Source organism: Ranitomeya imitator, chromosome 6 (genome assembly GCF_032444005.1).
Source record: "Ranitomeya imitator isolate aRanImi1 chromosome 6, aRanImi1.pri, whole genome shotgun sequence".
In the NCBI taxonomy this organism is placed as follows: domain Eukaryota; kingdom Metazoa; phylum Chordata; class Amphibia; order Anura; family Dendrobatidae; genus Ranitomeya; species Ranitomeya imitator.
The window spans coordinates 129,047,940-129,068,771 of NC_091287.1; the positions used below are offsets into that span (position 1 = coordinate 129,047,940).

The 20,832-nt window shown below is 42.4% G+C and overlaps 1 protein-coding gene across 1 annotated transcript in view; it reads right to left on the reverse strand.

Annotated features, from left to right (window-relative positions):
- The window catches only part of BFSP2 (beaded filament structural protein 2), a 92,629-nt gene extending 80,101 nt beyond the window's left edge, over positions 1-12,528 (reverse strand). Inside the window, exon 1 of the mRNA XM_069732470.1 lies at positions 12,018-12,528. Coding sequence (XP_069588571.1) covers positions 12,018-12,473 — 456 coding nt within the window. The 5' untranslated portion in view covers positions 12,474-12,528. The remainder of the gene's footprint in view (positions 1-12,017) is intronic.
- Positions 12,529-20,832: the final 8,304 nt, after the last annotated feature.

The window sequence follows — 20,832 nt, forward strand, 5'->3', positions numbered from 1 at the left end:
CACCATACCATGACCAGACACCATATTACCACCACATAGTGATCTATAATACCACATACAAGTAATAAATACCAACACAACATGATCAGACCACATATTACCACCACATAGTGACCTATAATACCACATACAAGGAATAAATACTGCCACACCATGTCCAGATCACATATTACCACCACAGTGACCGACTAATATCACATACAATGGACAAACACCACCGCTCCATGTCAAGATCACATATTACCACCACATGTGACCAATAATACCACATACAGGGAACAAATACCACCACACCATGACCAGTCAACATATTGCCACCACAGTTACCGAATAATAGCACATACAAGCGACAAATACTGCAACACCATAACCGGACCACATATTACCACATCATAGTCACTGAATACTACAATACTAATCATTAATAAAAAAAAACAAAAGACAATACTATCACCAAAAGTGCCACTATGCACAGGAGATATGTACTTAGTATGCAGTGTCTGTGTACAGGTAATACAGTGATCACCGGTGACATTATACACAGGAGCTCTGTATATAGTGTCAGTGTAGAGGTAATACAGGGATCACCAGTGACATTATACACAAGAGCTCTGTATATAGTGTCAGTGTACAGGTAATACAGTTATCACCAGTGACAATGTACACAGGAGGTCTGTATATAGTGTCAGTGTACAGGCAATACAGTGATCACCAGTGACAATATACACAGGAGCTCTGTGTATAGTGTCAGTGTAAAGGTAATACAGTGATCACTGGTGACATTGTACACAGGACCTCTGTATATAGTGCCAGTGTACAGGTAATACAGTGATCACTGGTGACACTGTACACAGGAACTCTGTATATAGTGTATAGTGTCAGTGTACAGGTAACACACTGACTCACCAGTGACATCTCTGGGTGAAGTCCTTCAGCTTCACTTTTCATCTTCAACCAGCACAGACCGCCATCACGTCTTCCAGCCAGGACGGGTCTCTGCAGGAAATAACACAGTTATCAAGAGCTCCGCTTGCAGAACACATTACTTAATTTTTTGCCAACTTCTACACTGCACCAGATGAAGAAAAAAAGGCGACATAATGTCGCTTTGCACAGTAACAGGACCACCCCCCATTTAAAACAGTATCCTTAAAAAATAAAATAAATACATCACTGCAGTGATATTATCCCTTAATTAGCCCCTATGGTAATAATATCCCCATCCTGGCCCCATGTATTTCATTCCTGGCTCCAGCCATATGTTCTCCCACTCTGCCCTCATGAGGATCCATTCTGCCCCCATATGATCTCCGCATCCTGCTCCATCTGTCCCATGATCCTGCCCCATCTGTCCCATCATCCTGCCCCATCTGTCCCATGATCCTACCACCCCATCTGTCTCCATCGTATCCATCCTGCCCCATAATCCTGCACCATGTGTCTCCATTCTGCACCATGATCCTGCCCCATCTGCCTCCATCCTGCCCCATGTCTCACATTCTGACCCCATGTCTCACATCCTGCCCTCTGTGTTGTTTCCATTCCTGCCCCCTTTGTCTCACATACTGCCCCCTGTGTGTCCATTCTGCCCCCTGTTGTTTCCATTCCTGCCCCGTGTTGTTTCCATTCCTGCCCTCCTGTGTCTCACATACTGCCCTTTGTGTCTCCATCCTGCCCCATGTGTTGTTTCCATTCCTGCCCCCCGTGTTGTTTTCATTCCTGCCTCATGGGTTGTTTCCTTTCCTGCCCCATGGGTTGTTTCCATTCCTGCCCCATGGGTTGTTTCCATTCCTGCCCCCTGTGTTGTTTCCATTCCTGCCCCATGTGTTGTTTCCATTCCTGCTCCCTGTGTTGTTTCCATTCCTGCCCCCTGGGTTGTTTCCATTCCTGCCCCTTATGTCTCCATCCTGCCACCTGTGTTGTTTCCATTCCTGCCCCTTGTGTTGTTTCCATTCCTGCCCCCTGTTATTTCCATTCCTGTCCCCTGTGTTGTTTCCATTCCTGCCCCCTGTGTTTCCATTCCTGCCCCATTATTTCCATTCCTGCCCCCTGTGTTGTTTCCATTCCTGCCCCTTGTGTCTCCATCCTGCCTCCTGTGTTGTTTCCATTCCTGCCCCTTGTGTTGTTTCCATTCCTGCCCCCTGTGTTGTTTCCATTTCTGCCCCTTGTGTTGTTTCCATTCCTGTCCCGTGTTGCTTCCATTCCTGTCCCTGTGTCCCATCCTGTCCCCGTGTCTCCATCCCGTCTGTTGTGAATTCTGTGGCCAAGCTCCCTCCTGTGGTCGTGAGTGGTACTGCGGCTGGTTCTGTCTATGAGCTTCCTTTGGTGGATGAGAGTGGTACTGCAGCTACTGAGTTTCCTTCCTCAGGTGACGAGGTTAAGTCGTTAGGTGCTGCTCTATTTAACTCCACCTGGTGCTTTGATCCTGGCCTCCAGTCAATGTTCTAGTATTGGTCTTGCTTCCTCCTGGATCGTTCCTGTGGCCTGACTATCCTGCATAAGCTAAGTTCTGCTTGTGTTATTTTTGTTTGCTATATTTTCTATCCAGCTTGCTTTTTTGGTTTTTCTTGCTTGCTGGAAGCTCTGAGACGCAGAGGGAGCACCTCCGTACCGTTAGTCGGTGCGGAGGGTCTTTTTGCCCCTCTGCGTGGTTGTTTGTAGGTTTTTGTGTTGACCGCAAAGCTTTCTTTCCTATCCTCGGTCTATTCAGTAAGTCGGGCCTCACTTTGCTAAATCTATTTCATCTCTGTGTTTGTATTTCATCTTTACTCACAGTCATTATATGTGGGGGGCTGCCTTTTCCTTTGGGGAATTTCTCTGAGGCAAGGTAGGCTTATTTTTCTTTCTTCAGGGCTAGTTAGTTTCTCAGGCTGTGCCGAGTTGCATAGGGAGCATTAGGTGCAATCCACGGCTACCTCTAGTGTGGTGTGATAGGATTAGGGATTGCGGTCAGCAGAGTTTCCACGTCTCAGAGCTCGTCCTATGTTTTTGGTAAATGTCAGGTCACTTTGTGTGCTCTGAACTTCAAGGTCCATTGTGGTTCTGAATTACCTGTTCATAACACCCGTCCCCGTGTCCCATCCTGCCCTTTGTTGGTTCCATTCCTGCCCCCGTGTCTCCATTCTGCCCCGAGCTTGCCGCATTCAATAGGAATAAAAAACACCTTTCTCCTTACCTGGCCATGGTCCAGCGCTGACATCCATCCCTGGCATTTCAGCGCGGACTCACTGGTGAATAACAATGACGTCATATGCCGGCGACGTGCGCGCTGATGTCAGCTGCCAGCCTCTGATTGGCTGGCGGCTTTAACTACTGCCATGCGGACACACACACACCCACTCAGGAAAATACACACACTCAGGGAAACACACGCACCCACACACTCAGAAAAACACACACACATACATACACATGCCCACACACACACGAAAACACACACACACTCAGGAAAACACACACACGCTCAGGAAAACACACACGCTCAGGAAAACACACACACACTCAGGAAAATACACATACCCTGACCTGCCATGTTTAATTTGCTAAATGTCCCCCTCCCCCTGCCACTTAACACACTAAGCGTTGAGATGGGCAGCTGGAGAGGTTACCTGGAGTTTGCACTGTGCTGGGCAGTGGACAGAGCAGCTTCCTCTCATCTTGTCCATGTCCTGCCATCCTGTGCTGCTGCTGCTCTAGTCTGCACACTGTAGCTCCTCCCCCTCCAGGTCCTGGCTGAGCAGACATCGGAGGCAGATCTGCACACAGAAGAGGAGGAGACTGCGTGCGATCACTATGGAAGTAACGCAGCCTCCTACTCTTCTTGTGTGCCAGGAGCTGCCCCCTCTCACCGCAGCATGCACATTACTGAAGCCAGCCATGGCCCCGGCCACAGGTGCCCACGCTGCATGTCCCGCCCTCCTGTTTCTGCTCATCACATGTCCTCCACTGGCCCTGTGCAGTGGCTTAGGCACCGGCCCAGGGGGCAAATGCATTCTTGCCACCCGGCCCAGTCCGCCCCTGGTCGTATCTCAGATACACCAGCTGTTATCTTTGGAGCGAACAGCTCCCTGCTACCCCCAATTATGCAATTGACCAAGGACCAATGGAGGAGGCTGCACCCTGTTTCCACTAATAGGCCGGTTAGCGGGAAACTGAGAGTGAGTGTATACTATATACACCTCTTATGACAATACACGAAATATATGTATGCATCCCCAAAACAGTCACTGCAAACTCCATGATAACCCCAGACTACTCGCTGCCACCACCAGTCAATTTTTTATACAGGCTATCTGTAGGCCTGGTTCTGATTCTGGTGCGGGTTACAGAACAAAAGGAACAGAATAATTTCATTTTATATTTAATCCAAAACAGCATATACAATTACAGAAAATAAAAGGGACTAACAATAGACTTAATATGCCGATCACAGTGATGATTCAGCTTAGTAGATGGAAGAAATCGAAACTGAAAACATCTGGTTAACAGAATCAAGCTTACACTGGTATGAATCTTCCTCATCATTGAACACAGAGAACAATTTATCTTGATCTTTTATAAACACCTGAGTTACCCCCCTCCCCCGAGATGACCTCACATGGGCCAGGTTGTGGGATGTCTTCAGCCCTTCAGGATTTGATAACATTTCCAACTTATGCGATATCATGCCTTATGCTGATTGCAGAAGTTCGAGATCACTGCCATATTTTTTATCGGGATTTTACCTTCCCCACAGATCAAAAATGATATGGCTGTTGTCAGAGATCAGCTCAATATTGATTTGTGGCATATAGGCAGTGGTTACAGTTATGAAAAAACATGCATCTTCCCCAATTCATCCTGAAGCTGAAAATGTATGTCTCATGCCTATCGGATCTATATGAACTCCGATATTCAGAATTTTTTTACATAAGACAAGTCTGAGGTCAATGTATAAATTTCCTCTAAAGAGACAAAGTATTTCCTGGGGACAAAAGAGGCTCTGTCACTTTTCTATTTATGTGTACTTTTGTTATCCATGAAAAATAGGAACAAAACTAAAGCTTTATACAGTATAATGGGCCCCATATATTGCTCCATACAGTATAATAGGAACCATATATTTCTCCATATCTATATATATAACTAGCTGAAGAGCCCGGCGTTGCCTGGGCATCTATATATATAATTGCCTAAGGGTTTTTCCGTCTGTCTGTCTGTCTGTCTTTCTGTCTGTCTGTCTGTCTGTCCTGGAAATCCCGGCTCTCTGATTGGTCGAGGCCGCCAGGCCTCGACCAATCAGAGACCGGCACAGCATCGACGTAGAAATCCCGCGTCTCTGATTGGTCGAGGCCGCCAGGCCTCGACCAATCAGCAACGGGCACAGCGACGATGATGTCATAAAGGACGTAGAAATCCCGCGTCTGATTGGTCGAGGCCGCCAGGCACAGCGACGATGATGTCATAAAGGACGTAGACATCTCACGTTTCTGATTCAGCGACGGGCACAGTATCGACGTAGATGTCATAATGGCGCCATGGCGACGATGATGTCATAAAGGTTGCCTCGACCAATCAGCGACGGGCACAGTCTACCGCGAATTCTGGAATCATCATTGTCCATATACTACGGGGACATGCATATTCTAGAATACCCGATGCGTTAGAATCGGGCCACAATCTAGTAGTAAATATCTGTGGTTAGTTATAGCACCTCACTTCTCTTATTTTCCCATCACGCCTCTCATTTTCCCAATCACATCTTTCATTTTCCCCCTCACATCTCTCATTTTCTCCCTCACACCTCTCATTTTCCCCCTCACATCTCTCATTTTCCCTCTCACATCTCTCATTTTCTCCCTCACACCTCTCATTTTCCCCTCACTCCTCTTACTTTCCCCCTCACTCCTCTCATTCCCTCCTAACACTTGTCATTTTGACCTCACATCTGTCATTTTCCGATCACTCCACTATTTTCCCTCACTCCTCTCATTTTGCACTCACACCTCTCATTTTCACCTCAGTATATACATGTTTGTCATCTCCCTTATTTATAGTATACACCTGTATGTCATCTCCTGTATATAGTATATACCTGTTTGTCATCTCCCCTGTATATAGTATATACATGGTGTGTGTCATCTCCCCTGTATATAGTATATACCTGTATGTCATCTCCTCCTATATATAGTATATACCTGTATGTCATCTCCTTCTATATATAGTATATACCTGTATGTCATCTCCTCCTGTATATAGTATATACCTGTGTGTCATCTCCCCTGTATATAGTATATATCTGTGTGTCATCTCCTGTATATAGTATATACCTGTATGTCATCTTCTATATATAGCATATACCTGTATGTCATCTCCTCCTGTATATAGTATATACCTGTAGGTCATCTGCTCCTGTATATAGTATATACCTGTGTGTCATCTCCTCCTGTATACAGTATATACCTGTATGTCATCTCCTGTATATAGTATATACCTGTATTTCATCTCCTCCTGTATATAGTATGTACCTGTATGTCATCTCCTCCTCTATATAGTATATACCTGTGTGTCATCTCTCCTGTATATAGTATATACCTGTGTGTCATCTCCTCCTGTATATAGTATATACCTGTATGTCATCTCCTCCTGTATATGGTATATACCTGTATGTCATCTCCTCCTGTATATAGTATGTACCTGTATGTCATCTCCTCCTCTATATAGTATATACCTGTATGTCATCTCTCCTGTATATAGTATATATCTCTGTGTCATCTCCCCTGTATATAGTATATACCTGTGTGTCATCTCCTCCTGTGTTAGACCTCGTTCACACGTAATTTGCTCAGTATTTTTACCTCAGTATTTGTAAGCTAAATTGGCAGCCTGATAAATCCCCAGCCAACAGGAAGCCCTCCCCCTGGCAGTATATATTAGCTCACACATACACATAATAGACAGGTCATGTGACTGACAGCTGCCGTATTTCCTATATGGTACATTTGTTGCTCTTGTAGTTTGTCTGCTTATTAATCAGATTTTTATTTTTGAAGGATAATACCAGACTTGTGTGTGTTTTAGGGCGAGTTTCGTGTGTCAAGTTGTGTGTGTTGAGTTGCGTGTGGCAACATGCATGTAGCGACTTTTGTGAGATGAGTTTTGTGTGGCAACATGCGTGTAGCAACTTTTTGTGTGTCGAGTTGCATGTGACAGGTTAGTGTAGCAAGTTGTGTGCAGCAAGTTTTGCGCATGGCGAGTTTTGCACGTGGCGAGTTTTATGTGTGGTGCCTTTTGAGTATGTGCAAGTTTTGTGTGAGGCAACTTTTGCATGTGTTGCAACTTTTGTACATGTGGCAATTTTTCCGCGTGTGCAAGTTTTGCGTGTGGCGAGTTTTCCATGAGGTGAGTTTTGGACTTGTGGCGAGTTTTGCGTGAGCCTAGTTTTTGCATGTGGCGAGTTTTGCACGTGGCAAGTTTTGAGCGGCGACTTTTGTGTTTCGACTTTTATGTGGCGAGGTTGGTGTATGTGTGGTGAAATGTGTGCTGAGAGTAATATGTGTTCAAGCACGTGGTAGTGTGTGGCGCATTTTGTGTGTGTGTTCATATCCCCGTGTGTGGTGAGTATCCCATGTCGGGGCCCCACCTTAGCAACTGTATGGTATATACTCTTTGGCGCCATCGCTCTCATTCTTTAAGTCCCCCTTGTTCACATCTGGCAGCTGTCAATTTGCCTTCAACACTTTTCCTTTCACTTTTCCCCATTATGTAGATAGGGGCAAAATTGTTTGGTGAATTGGAAAGCGCGGGGTTAAAATTTCACCTCACAACATTGCCTATGATGCTCTCAGGGTCCAGACGTGTGACTGCAAAATGTTGTGGCTGTAGCTGCGACGGTGCAGATGCCAATCCCGGACATACATACACACACACATACACACACACATTCAGCTTTATATATTAGATTGTCTAAGGGTTTTTCTGTCTGTCTGTCTGTCCTGGAAATCCCGCATCTCTGATTGGTCGAGGCCGCCAAGTCGATGATGTCATAAAGGTTGCCTCGACCAATCAGCGACGGGCACAGTCCACCGCGAATTCGCCTCGACCAATCAGCGACGGGCACAGTATCGACGTAGATGTCATAATGGTTGCCATGGCGACGATGATGTCATAAAGGTTGCCTTGACCAATCAGCGACGGGAACAGTCTGCTGTGAATTCTGGAATCATCATTGTCCATATACTACGGGGACATGCATATTCTAGAATACCCGATGCGTTAGAATCGGGCCACAATCTAGTAGTATATAATGGCCCCATAAAGTATTATTTACAGTATAATAGGCTCAATATAATGCCCCAATACAGAATAATGAACCCCATATAATACTCCATACAGTATAATGGGCCCCATATATTGCTCCATATAGTATATAATGGCCCCAAATAATGCTCCATACAGTATAATGGCCCGATATATTGCTCCAGATAGTAAAATTGCCTCGTATATTGCTCCATCCAGTGTAGTGACCCCATATATTTCTACATACATAAAAAAATAAATAATCAAGTACTCAGCTCTCCTCATTCCCTACTGCCTCAGTTCCTACTGACTCTCTGCACTGCTTGGCTGAGGGCATGCTGTGGTGTCATCATCACGTCCTCTGCCCTGAGACATCCCAGAGAGTCATAAGACACTGAAGAGACCAGCTTGAAACTGGGAGAGGTGAGGATTGGAGGGGGGGACCCGGTGTCAGCACTGGCATCGGGCTCCCCAACTCATGGGCTTCATAGCATGCTCATATCTCCGACGGTGAGTGGCCTCCCCCATTTGTCCAGGGCCTCGGCACTTACCCAGGTGTGCTGTCCATAGACATCACATTTTAGCACCATAATTAGAGCCACAAGAACTGGATCCAACTTGCATTAGACTAGGTTCAGACGAGCATATGCACAACTGTCTGTTTTTTATCCAGATAAAAACCCCAGACAATTATATATTGTCATCCATATGTCTGTTTTTATCATTTGTACGACATTCATGTTTTACATGAGCAATTTAATAAATAATAAAAGGCTTAATACATTTTCCTAATTTTAGAATTGTAATGGATCCATAGAATCCATTTGATCCATTTTTTTCACACCAATTTACTTATAATGAGCAAGTCTGATCCGAAATACGGATCAAAGTAGTGCATACTACAATTTTGTACACGTGGACCGATGGTGCATACGAACTACCATTTTGATATGTATTGTTCAGTGTACCCTATGCCATCCGTTATGCATAGATTTATTCCAGATGCTAAAGTGGAGCCATCTAAATGAGTCTTTACCTTAAACATTTGCAAACAAGGATTACTGAGTCCAATAAACTGATTCAAAATAATAATTACATGTCATTAGGGTGGGGTTTGAGTTAGGACAATATCCTCAGAAATGAGAATACAGATAATAAATGGGAAATGTTTAAGAACATCCTAAATAGGCAGTGTAAGCGGTTTATACCTTGTGGGAATAAAAGGACTAGAAATAGTAAAAACCCAATGTGGCTAAACAAAGAAGTAAGACAGGCAATTAACAGTAAAAAGAAAGCATTTGCACTACTAAAGCAGGATGGCACCATTGAAGCTCTAAAAAACTATAGGGAGAAAAATACTTTATCTAAAAAACTAATTAAAGCTGCCAAAAAGGAAACAGAGAAGCACATTGCTAAGGAGAGTAAAACTAATCCCAAACTGTTCTTCAACTATATCAATAGTAAAAGAATAAAAACTGAAAATGTAGGCCCCTTAAAAAATAGTGAGGAAAGAATGGTTGTAGATGACGAGGAAAAAGCTAACATATTAAACACCTTCTTCTCCACGGTATTCACGGTGGAAAATGAAATGCTAGGTGAAATCCCAAGAAACAATGAAAACCCGATATTAAGGGTCACCAATCTAACCCAAGAAGAGGTGCGAAACCGGCTAAATAAGATTAAAATAGATAAATCTCCGGGTACGGATGGCATACACCCACGAGTACTAAGAGAACTAAGTAATGTAATAGATAAACCATTATTTCTTATTTTTAGTGACTCTATAGCGACAGGGTCTGTTCCGCAGGACTGGCGCATAGCAAATGTGGTGCCAATATTCAAAAAGGGCTCTAAAAGTGAACCTGGAAATTATAGGCCAGTAAGTCTAACCTCTATTGTTGGTAAAATATTTGAAGGGTTTCTGAGGGATGTTATTCTGGATTATCTCAATGAGAATAACTGTTTAACTCCATATCAGCATGGGTTTATGAGAAATCGCTCCTGTCAAACCAATCTAATCAGTTTTTATGAAGAGGTAAGCTATAGGCTGGACCACGGTGAGTCATTGGACGTGGTATATCTCGATTTTTCCAAAGCGTTTGATACCGTGCCGCACAAGAGGTTGGTACACAAAATGAGAATGCTTGGTCTGGGGGAAAATGTGTGTAAATGGGTTAGTAACTGGCTTAGTGATAGAAAGCAGAGGGTGGTTATAAATGGTATAGTCTCTAACTGGGTCGCTGTGACCAGTGGGGTACCGCAGGGGTCAGTATTGGGACCTGTTCTCTTCAACATATTCATTAATGATCTGGTAGAAGGTTTACACAGTAAAATATCGATATTTGCAGATGATACAAAACTATGTAAAGCAGTTAATACAAGAGAAGATAGTATTCTGCTACAGATGGATCTGGATAAGTTGGAAACTTGGGCTGAAAGGTGGCAGATGAGGTTTAACAATGATAAATGTAAGGTTATACACATGGGAAGAGGGAATCAATATCACCATTACACACTGAACGGGAAACCACTGGGTAAATCTGACAGGGAGAAGGACTTGGGGATCCTAGTTAATGATAAACTTACCTGGAGCAGCCAGTGCCAGGCAGCAGCTGCCAAGGCAAACAGGATCATGGGGTGCATTAAAAGAGGTCTGGATACACATGATGAGAGCATTATACTGCCTCTGTACAAATCCCTAGTTAGACCGCACATGGAGTACTGTGTCCAGTTTTGGGCACCGGTGCTCAGGAAGGATATAATGGAACTAGAGAGAGTACAAAGGAGGGCAACAAAATTAATAAAGGGGATGGGAGAACTACAATACCCAGATAGATTAGCGAAATTAGGATTATTTAGTCTAGAAAAAAGACGACTGAGGGGCGATCTAATAACCATGTATAAGTATATAAGGGGACAATACAAATATCTCGCTGAGGATCTGTTTATACCAAGGAAGGTGACGGGCACAAGGGGGCATTCTTTGCGTCTGGAGGAGAGAAGGTTTTTCCACCAACATAGAAGAGGATTCTTTACTGTTAGGGCAGTGAGAATCTGGAATTGCTTGCCTGAGGAGGTGGTGATGGCGAACTCAGTCGAGGGGTTCAAGAGAGGCCTGGATGTCTTCCTGGAGCAGAACAATATTGTATCATACAATTATTAGGTTCTGTAGAAGGACGTAGATCTGGGGATTTATTATGATGGAATATAGGCTGAACTGGATGGACAAATGTCTTTTTTCGGCCTTACTAACTATGTTACTATGTTACTATGTTACTATGATATTTTTACAAGGGTTATTTATGTGTTCCATTAAATTAGTTTTTATATTATGAAGAAATGCTGTAATAATTAATATTGGTTATATTTACTCATGTTTCCTTTGTTAATATTACTTTTGTACTACTAGTTATGTATTATATGTTGACACTGTTTGATGTTTTTATCATTTTTCATTATTATTGATCTAAACATCATAGAGTGGATCAAAGCCTGATTTTAACATTTTTTCTATATTTTGCCATCTAAGTATCATCATCACATTAGTTATAGGTAAGGCAAGTATTAGCAGTAAACACTGACTAGTGAGTGATTAGTGATTTGGGTAATTATAAATGTGTCTCTGTTAATGTAGTATGAGCCAAGTTGTCCATATGGCAGATTTAAGAGTGAGTGAGTTGTGTATAGAACAATCCAAAAATGTCCAACTATAGACCGATTAGCACCCAAGAAGCACTTACCTGATGGTATATATTCTCCCAGTTGTCCCGGAGTGATCCCCAACTGCTTACAGTTGATGCTTTTTTATCCAGGTATACTCTGATGTGTTCTTCCAACTCACAGTTCACCTGTTCTAAGGCCCTCACTTTATCTATGTACTCCACCAAGCAGCCATTCAAAGATTCAAATGTGGGGGCTCTTCCTCTTTCCAAGTTTTGGGCAACATGAACAGGTGGACCAGAACTGCGTAGTCCCTGCATGAAAACGCTGCTGATGCCTAGGGCCCGTCGAGAGACTCGAGTGCCAAGACTACTTACACCTCCAGTTGGGACACTTCCTACATACACACCTGGTGGTCTGGGAAGATTACTGGCACTGCCAATGCTGACCCTTCGATTGGTAGCCCCAGAACACTCAGCAGAAGGCAAAGTAGGCTGTTGCCCTAAGATAGATGACCTACGCCTTGGTAAGGGCATTGCTGCACAACACGCTCTCCACACTTTCTCTGCTCTCGCTCTGGGATCCCTTCCCAGCGTTAGGTTGTTTTTTTTGTTGTTGAATATTTGGGATTTAGTCTTGTCATATGCTTTTCTACAATGCGGTGTTTGTACTGTTTGTCATGGAGAGTTCTGTCTCATTGTTCTACAGCATCCACTGTCTCAGCAATTCATTTCAGGAATATTCTGTTGTAGATAAATGTCCAATGACATGCCGTGAATGTGAATCATTTGATACCTGTCACTGGTGACCTTGGGCAATACAAAGCAGGTTTAGAGCCATTATTATATCTGGCAGTATAATACATGTTACACAATATTAATGTTATCCATAGTATATGTGTAATCAGGTTAATTTTGTAATTTTTTTATTATGTAATGGTGCAGTTTTGGGATGAAGCAATAGATTTGTGCAAGTATGGATGTCACGCTTATCTTTTTTTAATTTGGTTGAAGACTCCAAATTGTTACAATACAAATTCAATCCAATTTTGCAAAATTCTAGCAAAATATCTTTATACAATGAAATATGCATGACAATCACTACAGTTTGTACAGATGTGCTCAAAGGTTTACATGCTCCGGCAGAATTTTTGCTTTCTTGGCCTTTTCTTCAGAGAACATGAATGATAACACCAAAACTTTTTCTCCACTCATGGTTAGTGGTTGGGTGAAGCCATTTATTGTCAAATTACTGAGTTTTTTCTTTTTAAATAGTAATGACAATCCAAAACATCCAAATTACCCTGATCAAAAGTAGTTTGGATACAGCACTCTGTGAACAGCCAGCTTCTTTAGCAATGACCTTTTGTGGCTTACCCTCATGTAGTGTGTCAATGACTGCCTTCTGGACATCTGTCAAGTCAGCAGTCTTCCCCATGATTGTGGAGCCTACTGAAACAGACTAAGGGACCTTTTAAACACTTAGGAAGCCTTTGCAGATGTTTTTTGTTAATTATTCTAATTTTCTGCGATAATGACTTTTGGGTTTTCATTGGCTGTAAGCCATAATCATCAACATTAACAGAAATAAATACTTGAAATAGATCACTCTGTTTGTATATATAATCTATATAATATATGTTTCACTTTTTGTATTGAATAACTGATAAATTAACTTTTTGGTGATAGTTTAATTTTGTAAGACGCACCTGTTTGTGTTTTTGTTTTTTATGTGTACTTGTATTCTCTCTGCAGTGAGATTACAACTGTCACTACATCTCACACAGGAGCAGTCTGCTTTTTCTGGGATACTCTTGTGTGCAACATTTAATAAGAGCCTGATCTTACTAAAAAAGCCATTACAAGTTGAACACAGTAGACAGAAGCATGATACTGAGACATATCTGGTCAGGCAGTGTGGAAAGAGGGACAGAGCAACAAAGGTGACCGTGCTATGAAAGGAAGGGAGCTAATAGAAGGGTTTGTAATGTGACACAGCTAAACTCAGCTGCTTTGCACCTCCCTCCCCACACTGATTAATGCAGGTGGTTAGACCAGGTGAGAAGGCTGTCTGACATTATACATCTTACACATTAAAAAATCTGCTGCAAGCTTCCGTGGGGGTGTGTCCTTTGTTGTGAGTGTTGCTGCCTACTTTTGATTGGTCAGCATTGTGCAGGGAGAAGAAGTATACACCCCCCAGTGAAAACTCTGAGAACACCCACTTGGAATTAATGAAAATTAACTCATTAGGTGGCAAATACTTTGATTGCTATTATCTCCACAATAGAGAGGCAAAATGCAGAAAAATAAAAATGTTTTATTCCATTCTGCAGTTACTATTACATTATATAGTTGGTTCAACATGAAAAATTTGGTGAAGGGTTCTTTTTAACTTAGAGCAAAGGTAAGGAAGGACACATATGCATGGCACATGCAATACAAAATAGAAAAACACTTATGAGATAAATGGCCATCTCTACTTACAGAGGATAATCCTTTGAAAATTAATTGGCTTAACTTAAACTAATATGAAACCTAAAGGGATATTCCCAAAATAACAAGTTATTCCCTTACAGGTAGGAAAGCGACTTAGACATTTTATATATATATATATATATATATATATATACAGTGGGGCAAAAAAGTATTTAGTCAGTCAGCAATAGTGCAAGTTCCACCACTTAAAAAGATGAGAGGCGTCTGTAATTTACATCATAGGTAGACCTCAACTATGGGAGACAAACTGAGAAAAAAAAATCCAGAAAATCACATTGTCTGTTTTTTTAACATTTTAGTTGCAAATTATGGTGGAAAATAAGTATTTGGTCAGAAACAAAATTTCATCTCAATACTTTGTAATATATCCTTTGTTGGCAATGACAGAGGTCAAACGTTTTCTGTAAGTCTTCACAAGGTTGCCACACACTGTTGTTGGTATGTTGGCCCATTCCTCCATGCAGATCTCCTCTAGAGCAGTGATGTTTTTGGCTTTTCGCTTGGCAACACGGACTTTCAACTCCCTCCAAAGGTTTTCTATAGGGTTGAGATCTGGAGACTGGCTAGGCCACTCCAGGACCTTGAAATGCTTCTTACGAAGCCACTCCTTCGTTGCCCTGGTGGTGTTCTTTGGATCATTGTCATGTTGAAAGACCCAGCCACATTTCATCTTCAATGCCCTTGCTGATGGAAGGAGGTTTGCACTCAAAATCTCACGATACATGGCCCCATTCATTCTTTCATGTACCCGGATCAGTCATCCTGGCCCCTTTGCAGAGAAACAGCCCCAAAGCATGATGTTTCCACCACCATGCTTTACAGTAGGTATGGTGTTTGATGGATGCAACTCGGTATTCTTTTTCCTCCAAACACGACAAGTTGTGTTTCTACCAAACAGTTCCAGTTTGGTTTCATCAGACCATAGGACATTCTCCCAAAACTCCTCTGGATCATCCAAATGCTCTCTAGCAAACTTCAGACGGGCCCGGACATGTACTGGCTTAAGCAGTGGGACACGTCTGGCACTGCAGGATCTGAGTCCATGGTGGCGTAGTGTGTTACTTATGGTAGGCCTTGTTACATTGGTCCCAGCTCTCTGCAGTTCATTCACTAGGTCCCCCCGCGTGGTTCTGGGATTTTTGCTCACCCTTCTTGTGATCATTCTGACCCCACGGGGTGGGATTTTGCGTGGAGCCCCAGATCGAGGGAGATTATCAGTGGTCTTGTATGTCTTCCATTTTCTAATTATTGCTCCCACTGTTGATTTCTTCACTCCAAGCTGGTTGGCTATTGCAGATTCAGTCTTCCCAGCCTGGTGCAGGGCTACAATTTTGTTTCTGGTGTCCTTTCACAGCTCTTTGGTCTTCACCATAGTGGAGTTTGGAGTCAGACTGTTTGAGGGTGTGCACAGGTGTCTTTTTATACTGACAACAAGTTTAAACAGGTGCCATTCCTACAGGTAATGAGTGGAGGACAGAGGAGCCTCTTAAAGAAGAAGTTACAGGTCTGTGAGAGCCAGAAATCTTGATTGTTTGTTTCTGACCAAATACTTATTTTCCACCATAATATGCAAAAAAAATGATAAAAAAACAGACAATGTGATTTTCTGGATTTTTTTTTCTCAGTTTGTCTCCCATAGTTGAGGTCTACCTATGATGTAAATTACAGACCCCTCTCATCTTTTTAAGTGGTGGAACTTGCACTATTGCTGACTGACTAAATACTTTTTTGCCCCACTGTATATATATATATATATATAAAGATATATATATATATATATATCGATATATAGATATATATAGATATATATATATATATATCAATTTTCCTATTATAAACTTACTTATCGGATAATACCAGTGTTCAGTAGGCCTGTGACCAGTAGGCATTCCATTATAAATAAAGACAAGTTGATTTTTTCATTCAAGTTTTGATTCTTATTAAAAATTGGACAGACATACTGTGTCAGTATGACAGTAAACATCAACTTTCACCATATTTCCCCAAGCTTTATTGTATTCCATTTGAAATTGCAAGATGAGATACATTAAAACACATGGATGAAATTTTTGTCCTTTGGCAAGACTCAGATGATTTGCTGGCTAAACTAAATAACTGTCATCATTGGCTGTGTTTTTTTTCAAGTGCTGTGTGTAAGGCCTCCTTCACATATCCGTTTTTTATGTCTGTATGCAGTCCCTTTTTTAGGGACTGCAAATATGGACATACTTACATCCATTGTATTCAATGGTGGTGCGCACCTGTCAAGTCTTTCCCACGGACGGTGTCTTTGTGAAAAACCTGCAGATATGTCTGTGTGCAAAATGTGTGCTGCACACTGATGACACATGGATGACATCCGTGTGTCATCAGCATGACACGTATGGTACTTGAGAAGAAGTGGTACAATTCGAGCTGTTCCCTGACGCCGGCCGGCTGCTGAAGGCAGCTCTCATCATTTTCTCCTTTATGTGCTGAGATGAGTGCAACCAAGAGGCAATAACGGGAGTTGTATTCAGACCCCGCTGTGTCCCTCCTGTGTAAAAAAAAAAGCGGCGTGGGTTAGGGTGCAATTTTTATAACCAGCAGAGGATGTTAATAATCTGGGAACAAGGGACAATACCCCCATAAGGTTCCCAGGCTATTAATAATAGCTCATAGCTGTTTGCTTAGCCTTTGCTGCTGAATTTACGAGGAGCCTAGAAAAAAAATTGAGGCAGGGTCTCCCATTAAATTCAAACTAGGAAAGGCTAAACAGACAGATGTGGGTTGACATTAAAAGCCTGGGAAGGGGTCAGAGATATTTCCCCCCCCAGGCTACCAACATCAGCCCTCTGCCGCTCCAGATATGGCGCATCCAGGGCCGATTTTTGACAAAGTGGGGCATTGGGCAAAAGTTTAAAGTGGGGCCCCAAATGCTAACATATCGCACCATCACACAGAAACATTTCTGATATATTTACACTGCATCCAAAACATTGTGAAGGTTAGATTTATCTTGAGGAGACAAATAAAGATAAATCGACATGCTGCGGTCCGGAAAGACGCACCACATGTCAGTCTCAGCAGGTGAGCTGTGGGCGTCTGTGCATGTATAGTGGGCATGGGATTTCTTGAAATCCCATCCACGATGCTGCAACATCTGGCCACTCCACAAGTACGCAACATACAACCCTGCATCGTTTTACTGACCGTATGCACCTACCCTTACTCCAGCTGAGGAAGACTGATTGGTACAGATGGTCCTTGATGCAGTATAATGCAGGGTGAGTATATACCTAATAGGAATATACTCACCATCGGACGCGCCCTGCTTCTTTCCGGCAGCCTTCCTTCCTAAGAATCAGCCCTTCCAGGACCTTCGGTGACGTCGCGGTGACGTCGCGGCTTGTGATTGGTCGCGCGAGCGGTCACATGGGCGGCCAATCACAAGCCGCGACGTCACCGCGACGTCACCGCAAGGTCCTGGAAGGCTGATTCTAAGGAAGGAAGGTTCCCGGTTAGTACCAGGGCGCGTCAGAGGGTAAGTATTGCGATATTTTTTATTTTAATTCTTTATTTTACACTTAAATCTGAATTCCGATACCAATTCCCGATATCTTAAACATATCGGGAATCGGTATCGGAATTTCGATTCTAGATTCAAAAGATCGCCGACTTCATGGCCGACCCCACACAGGGGTCGGGTCGGGTTTCATGAAACCCGACCTTGCCAAAAGTCGGCGACTTTTGAAAATTTTTGACCCGTTTCGCTCAACCCTACCTGAATGTATTAAAATATATATCATATAGCATATATCTAACTTTTGCTAGCTTTGGCTCATTATACAATTAATAATAAGTGATGATGGCGCCTCCGCTAAAAAATGACGGATTTATACAAAAAAAATTTCCACTTTACAATTTTGCAAATAAACAAAATTGCTGATTAAAATGTATACTATTTGCGTTGGTATATTTGTTTTTACAATCAGCCTTTGGATCTCTTTCTCCTGCTTGCTGAATATCAAACTTTCATGTTCATTTTTCATGCTGTCCTGGGCATTGGTGCACTCAGGGCACAGACAGCTGGAGAATATCTGTTATTTCTATAATGTGGCTGCAGGTGTTTATGTTCCATAATAATCTCATCATGAATAAAGACAGAACTAGCACTTGTGAGTACATGAGCCAGATAATTACTTACATTACTGAACACTTCTGGGGCAGCAATTTATTTATTTGGACTTACAAAAAAAACTGCTGAATGCGAAGTAACTTAGATTTATAAATGTACTGGCATATACAGTAGTACTGTACGTATGCTGCATGAGGTTTTTTGACCTTACTGCTTTAGCGTGCATCTGTTGTTTCAGGTGACCTGAATAAACTGTCTTGTGTGTGTTTCCATAACAAGCACTATTTCTTACCATTATATGACATGCATTCTGCATTTTTCACCAGTTTCCAGCTCAATCTCTAATTTTCGGTTATCCCTGAGCAAGTGGTTAAAGACAAGTTGCTATAATGTCTCCCATACACAAAGACATACAGGATTCCTGTGCTCCTTTTTCTGTCTAGCACATGTTGAGAAGCAACAACATGGAGGACATTGTATGATAGTAGTGAGCAGTATAGCTGTGAATCCAGCATTGCGGCCAAATAAACACTTGCCAAAAGGAGCAGCATCATTTGGGCACTTAGGGTACTTTCACACTGGCGTTTTTTAAAATACGTCGCAATGCGTCGTTTAGGGAAAAAAACGCATCCTGCAAAGTTGTTTGCAGGATGCGTTTTTGCCCCAAAGCGTAACATTACCGACGCATTGCGACGTATTGACACAAGTCGCAACCGTCGTGCGACGGTTGCATCGTGTTGTGGCGGACCGCCAGGAGCAAAAAACGTTAAATGTAACATTTTTTGCTCCAGACGGACCGCTTTTTCCGACCACGCATGCTCGGCCGGAACTCCGCCCACACCTCCCCGCACCTCACAATGGGGCAGCGGATGCGCCGGAGAATGCATCCGCTGCACCCGTTGTGCGGTGCTAACAACGCTAGCGTCGGAATCTCAGCCCGACGCAATGCGACAGGCCGAATTCCGACGCTAGTGTGAAAGTAGCCTTAGTCACTGGACACAGACAGGCAGCTGTAATCGGATCCCTCAGTGTGCTGGTAATCAGTTTTATCGTGAGCAAGACAGATTTTAACTGTATGTATTTTTATGTGAATGATAAGTTCAGGAGAGAAGTAGCTGATAAGTGAAAAAATTAGCATATTTCTCATATCTCTGGTTTCTTGTGTTTGTTTACACTATTAATTTATATAAAGTTAGTGGGAGCGATATCGACGGCAGTTTTGTTTTCCTTTTATATAAAATTGTTTTTTCTAATTCTATTTTCTTTAAATTACTAAACCCATGTGAGCTGCTATTAACCCCTTCAGCCTTCACCCCCCAGCCTGTTTTCAATTCTGACCAGTGTCGCTTTATGTGGTAATAACTCTGGAACGCTTCAACGTATCCCACTGAATCTGAGACTGTTTTTTTCGTGACACATTGTACTCTATGTTAGCGGTAAAACCTAGGCCAATATTTTTGCGTTTTTATTTGAGAAAATAATGGAATTTTGTTGAAAATTTAGCAATTTTCAAACTTGATAATTATATCATAGAAAATAGAAAATACATAACATTTTCCAAATGTCTACTTTACATTAGCATCACTTTTTAAACAATTTTTTTTTGGTTACGACGTTAGAAGAATTAAAAGTTAATCAGCAATTTCTCAGTTTTCCAACAAAATTTACAAAACCAATTTTTTAAGGACTACATCCTATTTAAAGTGGCTTCCCATTTAAAATGACTCAAATTCAAACACAGGACCCCTTAAAACTACATTCAATAAATTTATTAACCCTTCAGGTGTTTCACAAGAATGAAAACAATTTGGAAGGAAAAAATTAAAATGTAACTTTTTCCCACAAGAATGATGCTTTAGCCCCAAGAGTCTACCGAGAAACCCATGCATTTGGGGGGAGGGGGGGGAGGGGAAGGGACAACTTTGGTCATCATGCAGTTGGGCGCAAAGAGGGAGTCTGTTTTTTCTGTGATAAGAAGGGTCATTTTGTGGGTACTTGTCCATCCATACTTAACCCAAACAGCTGCAGGAAAACTAAGGCGCCTGGGTTGCAGGGAGGTTAGCAACCCGTGTGTACATATTTCCTCTGGGGGTAGGTCACAATTCTTTTTACCAGCCGAGATACTGTACATTTTGCTGGAAGTAAGGTGGTTATTTCAGCCTTTTTGGACAGTGTGGCAGGGTTTAATATGATTGATGCTCGGTTCGTCCAGGACCAATCAACATAAATTATCTAGACATATACCGATAATCGCTATAGATTCTTGAGTCAGGGGTATTT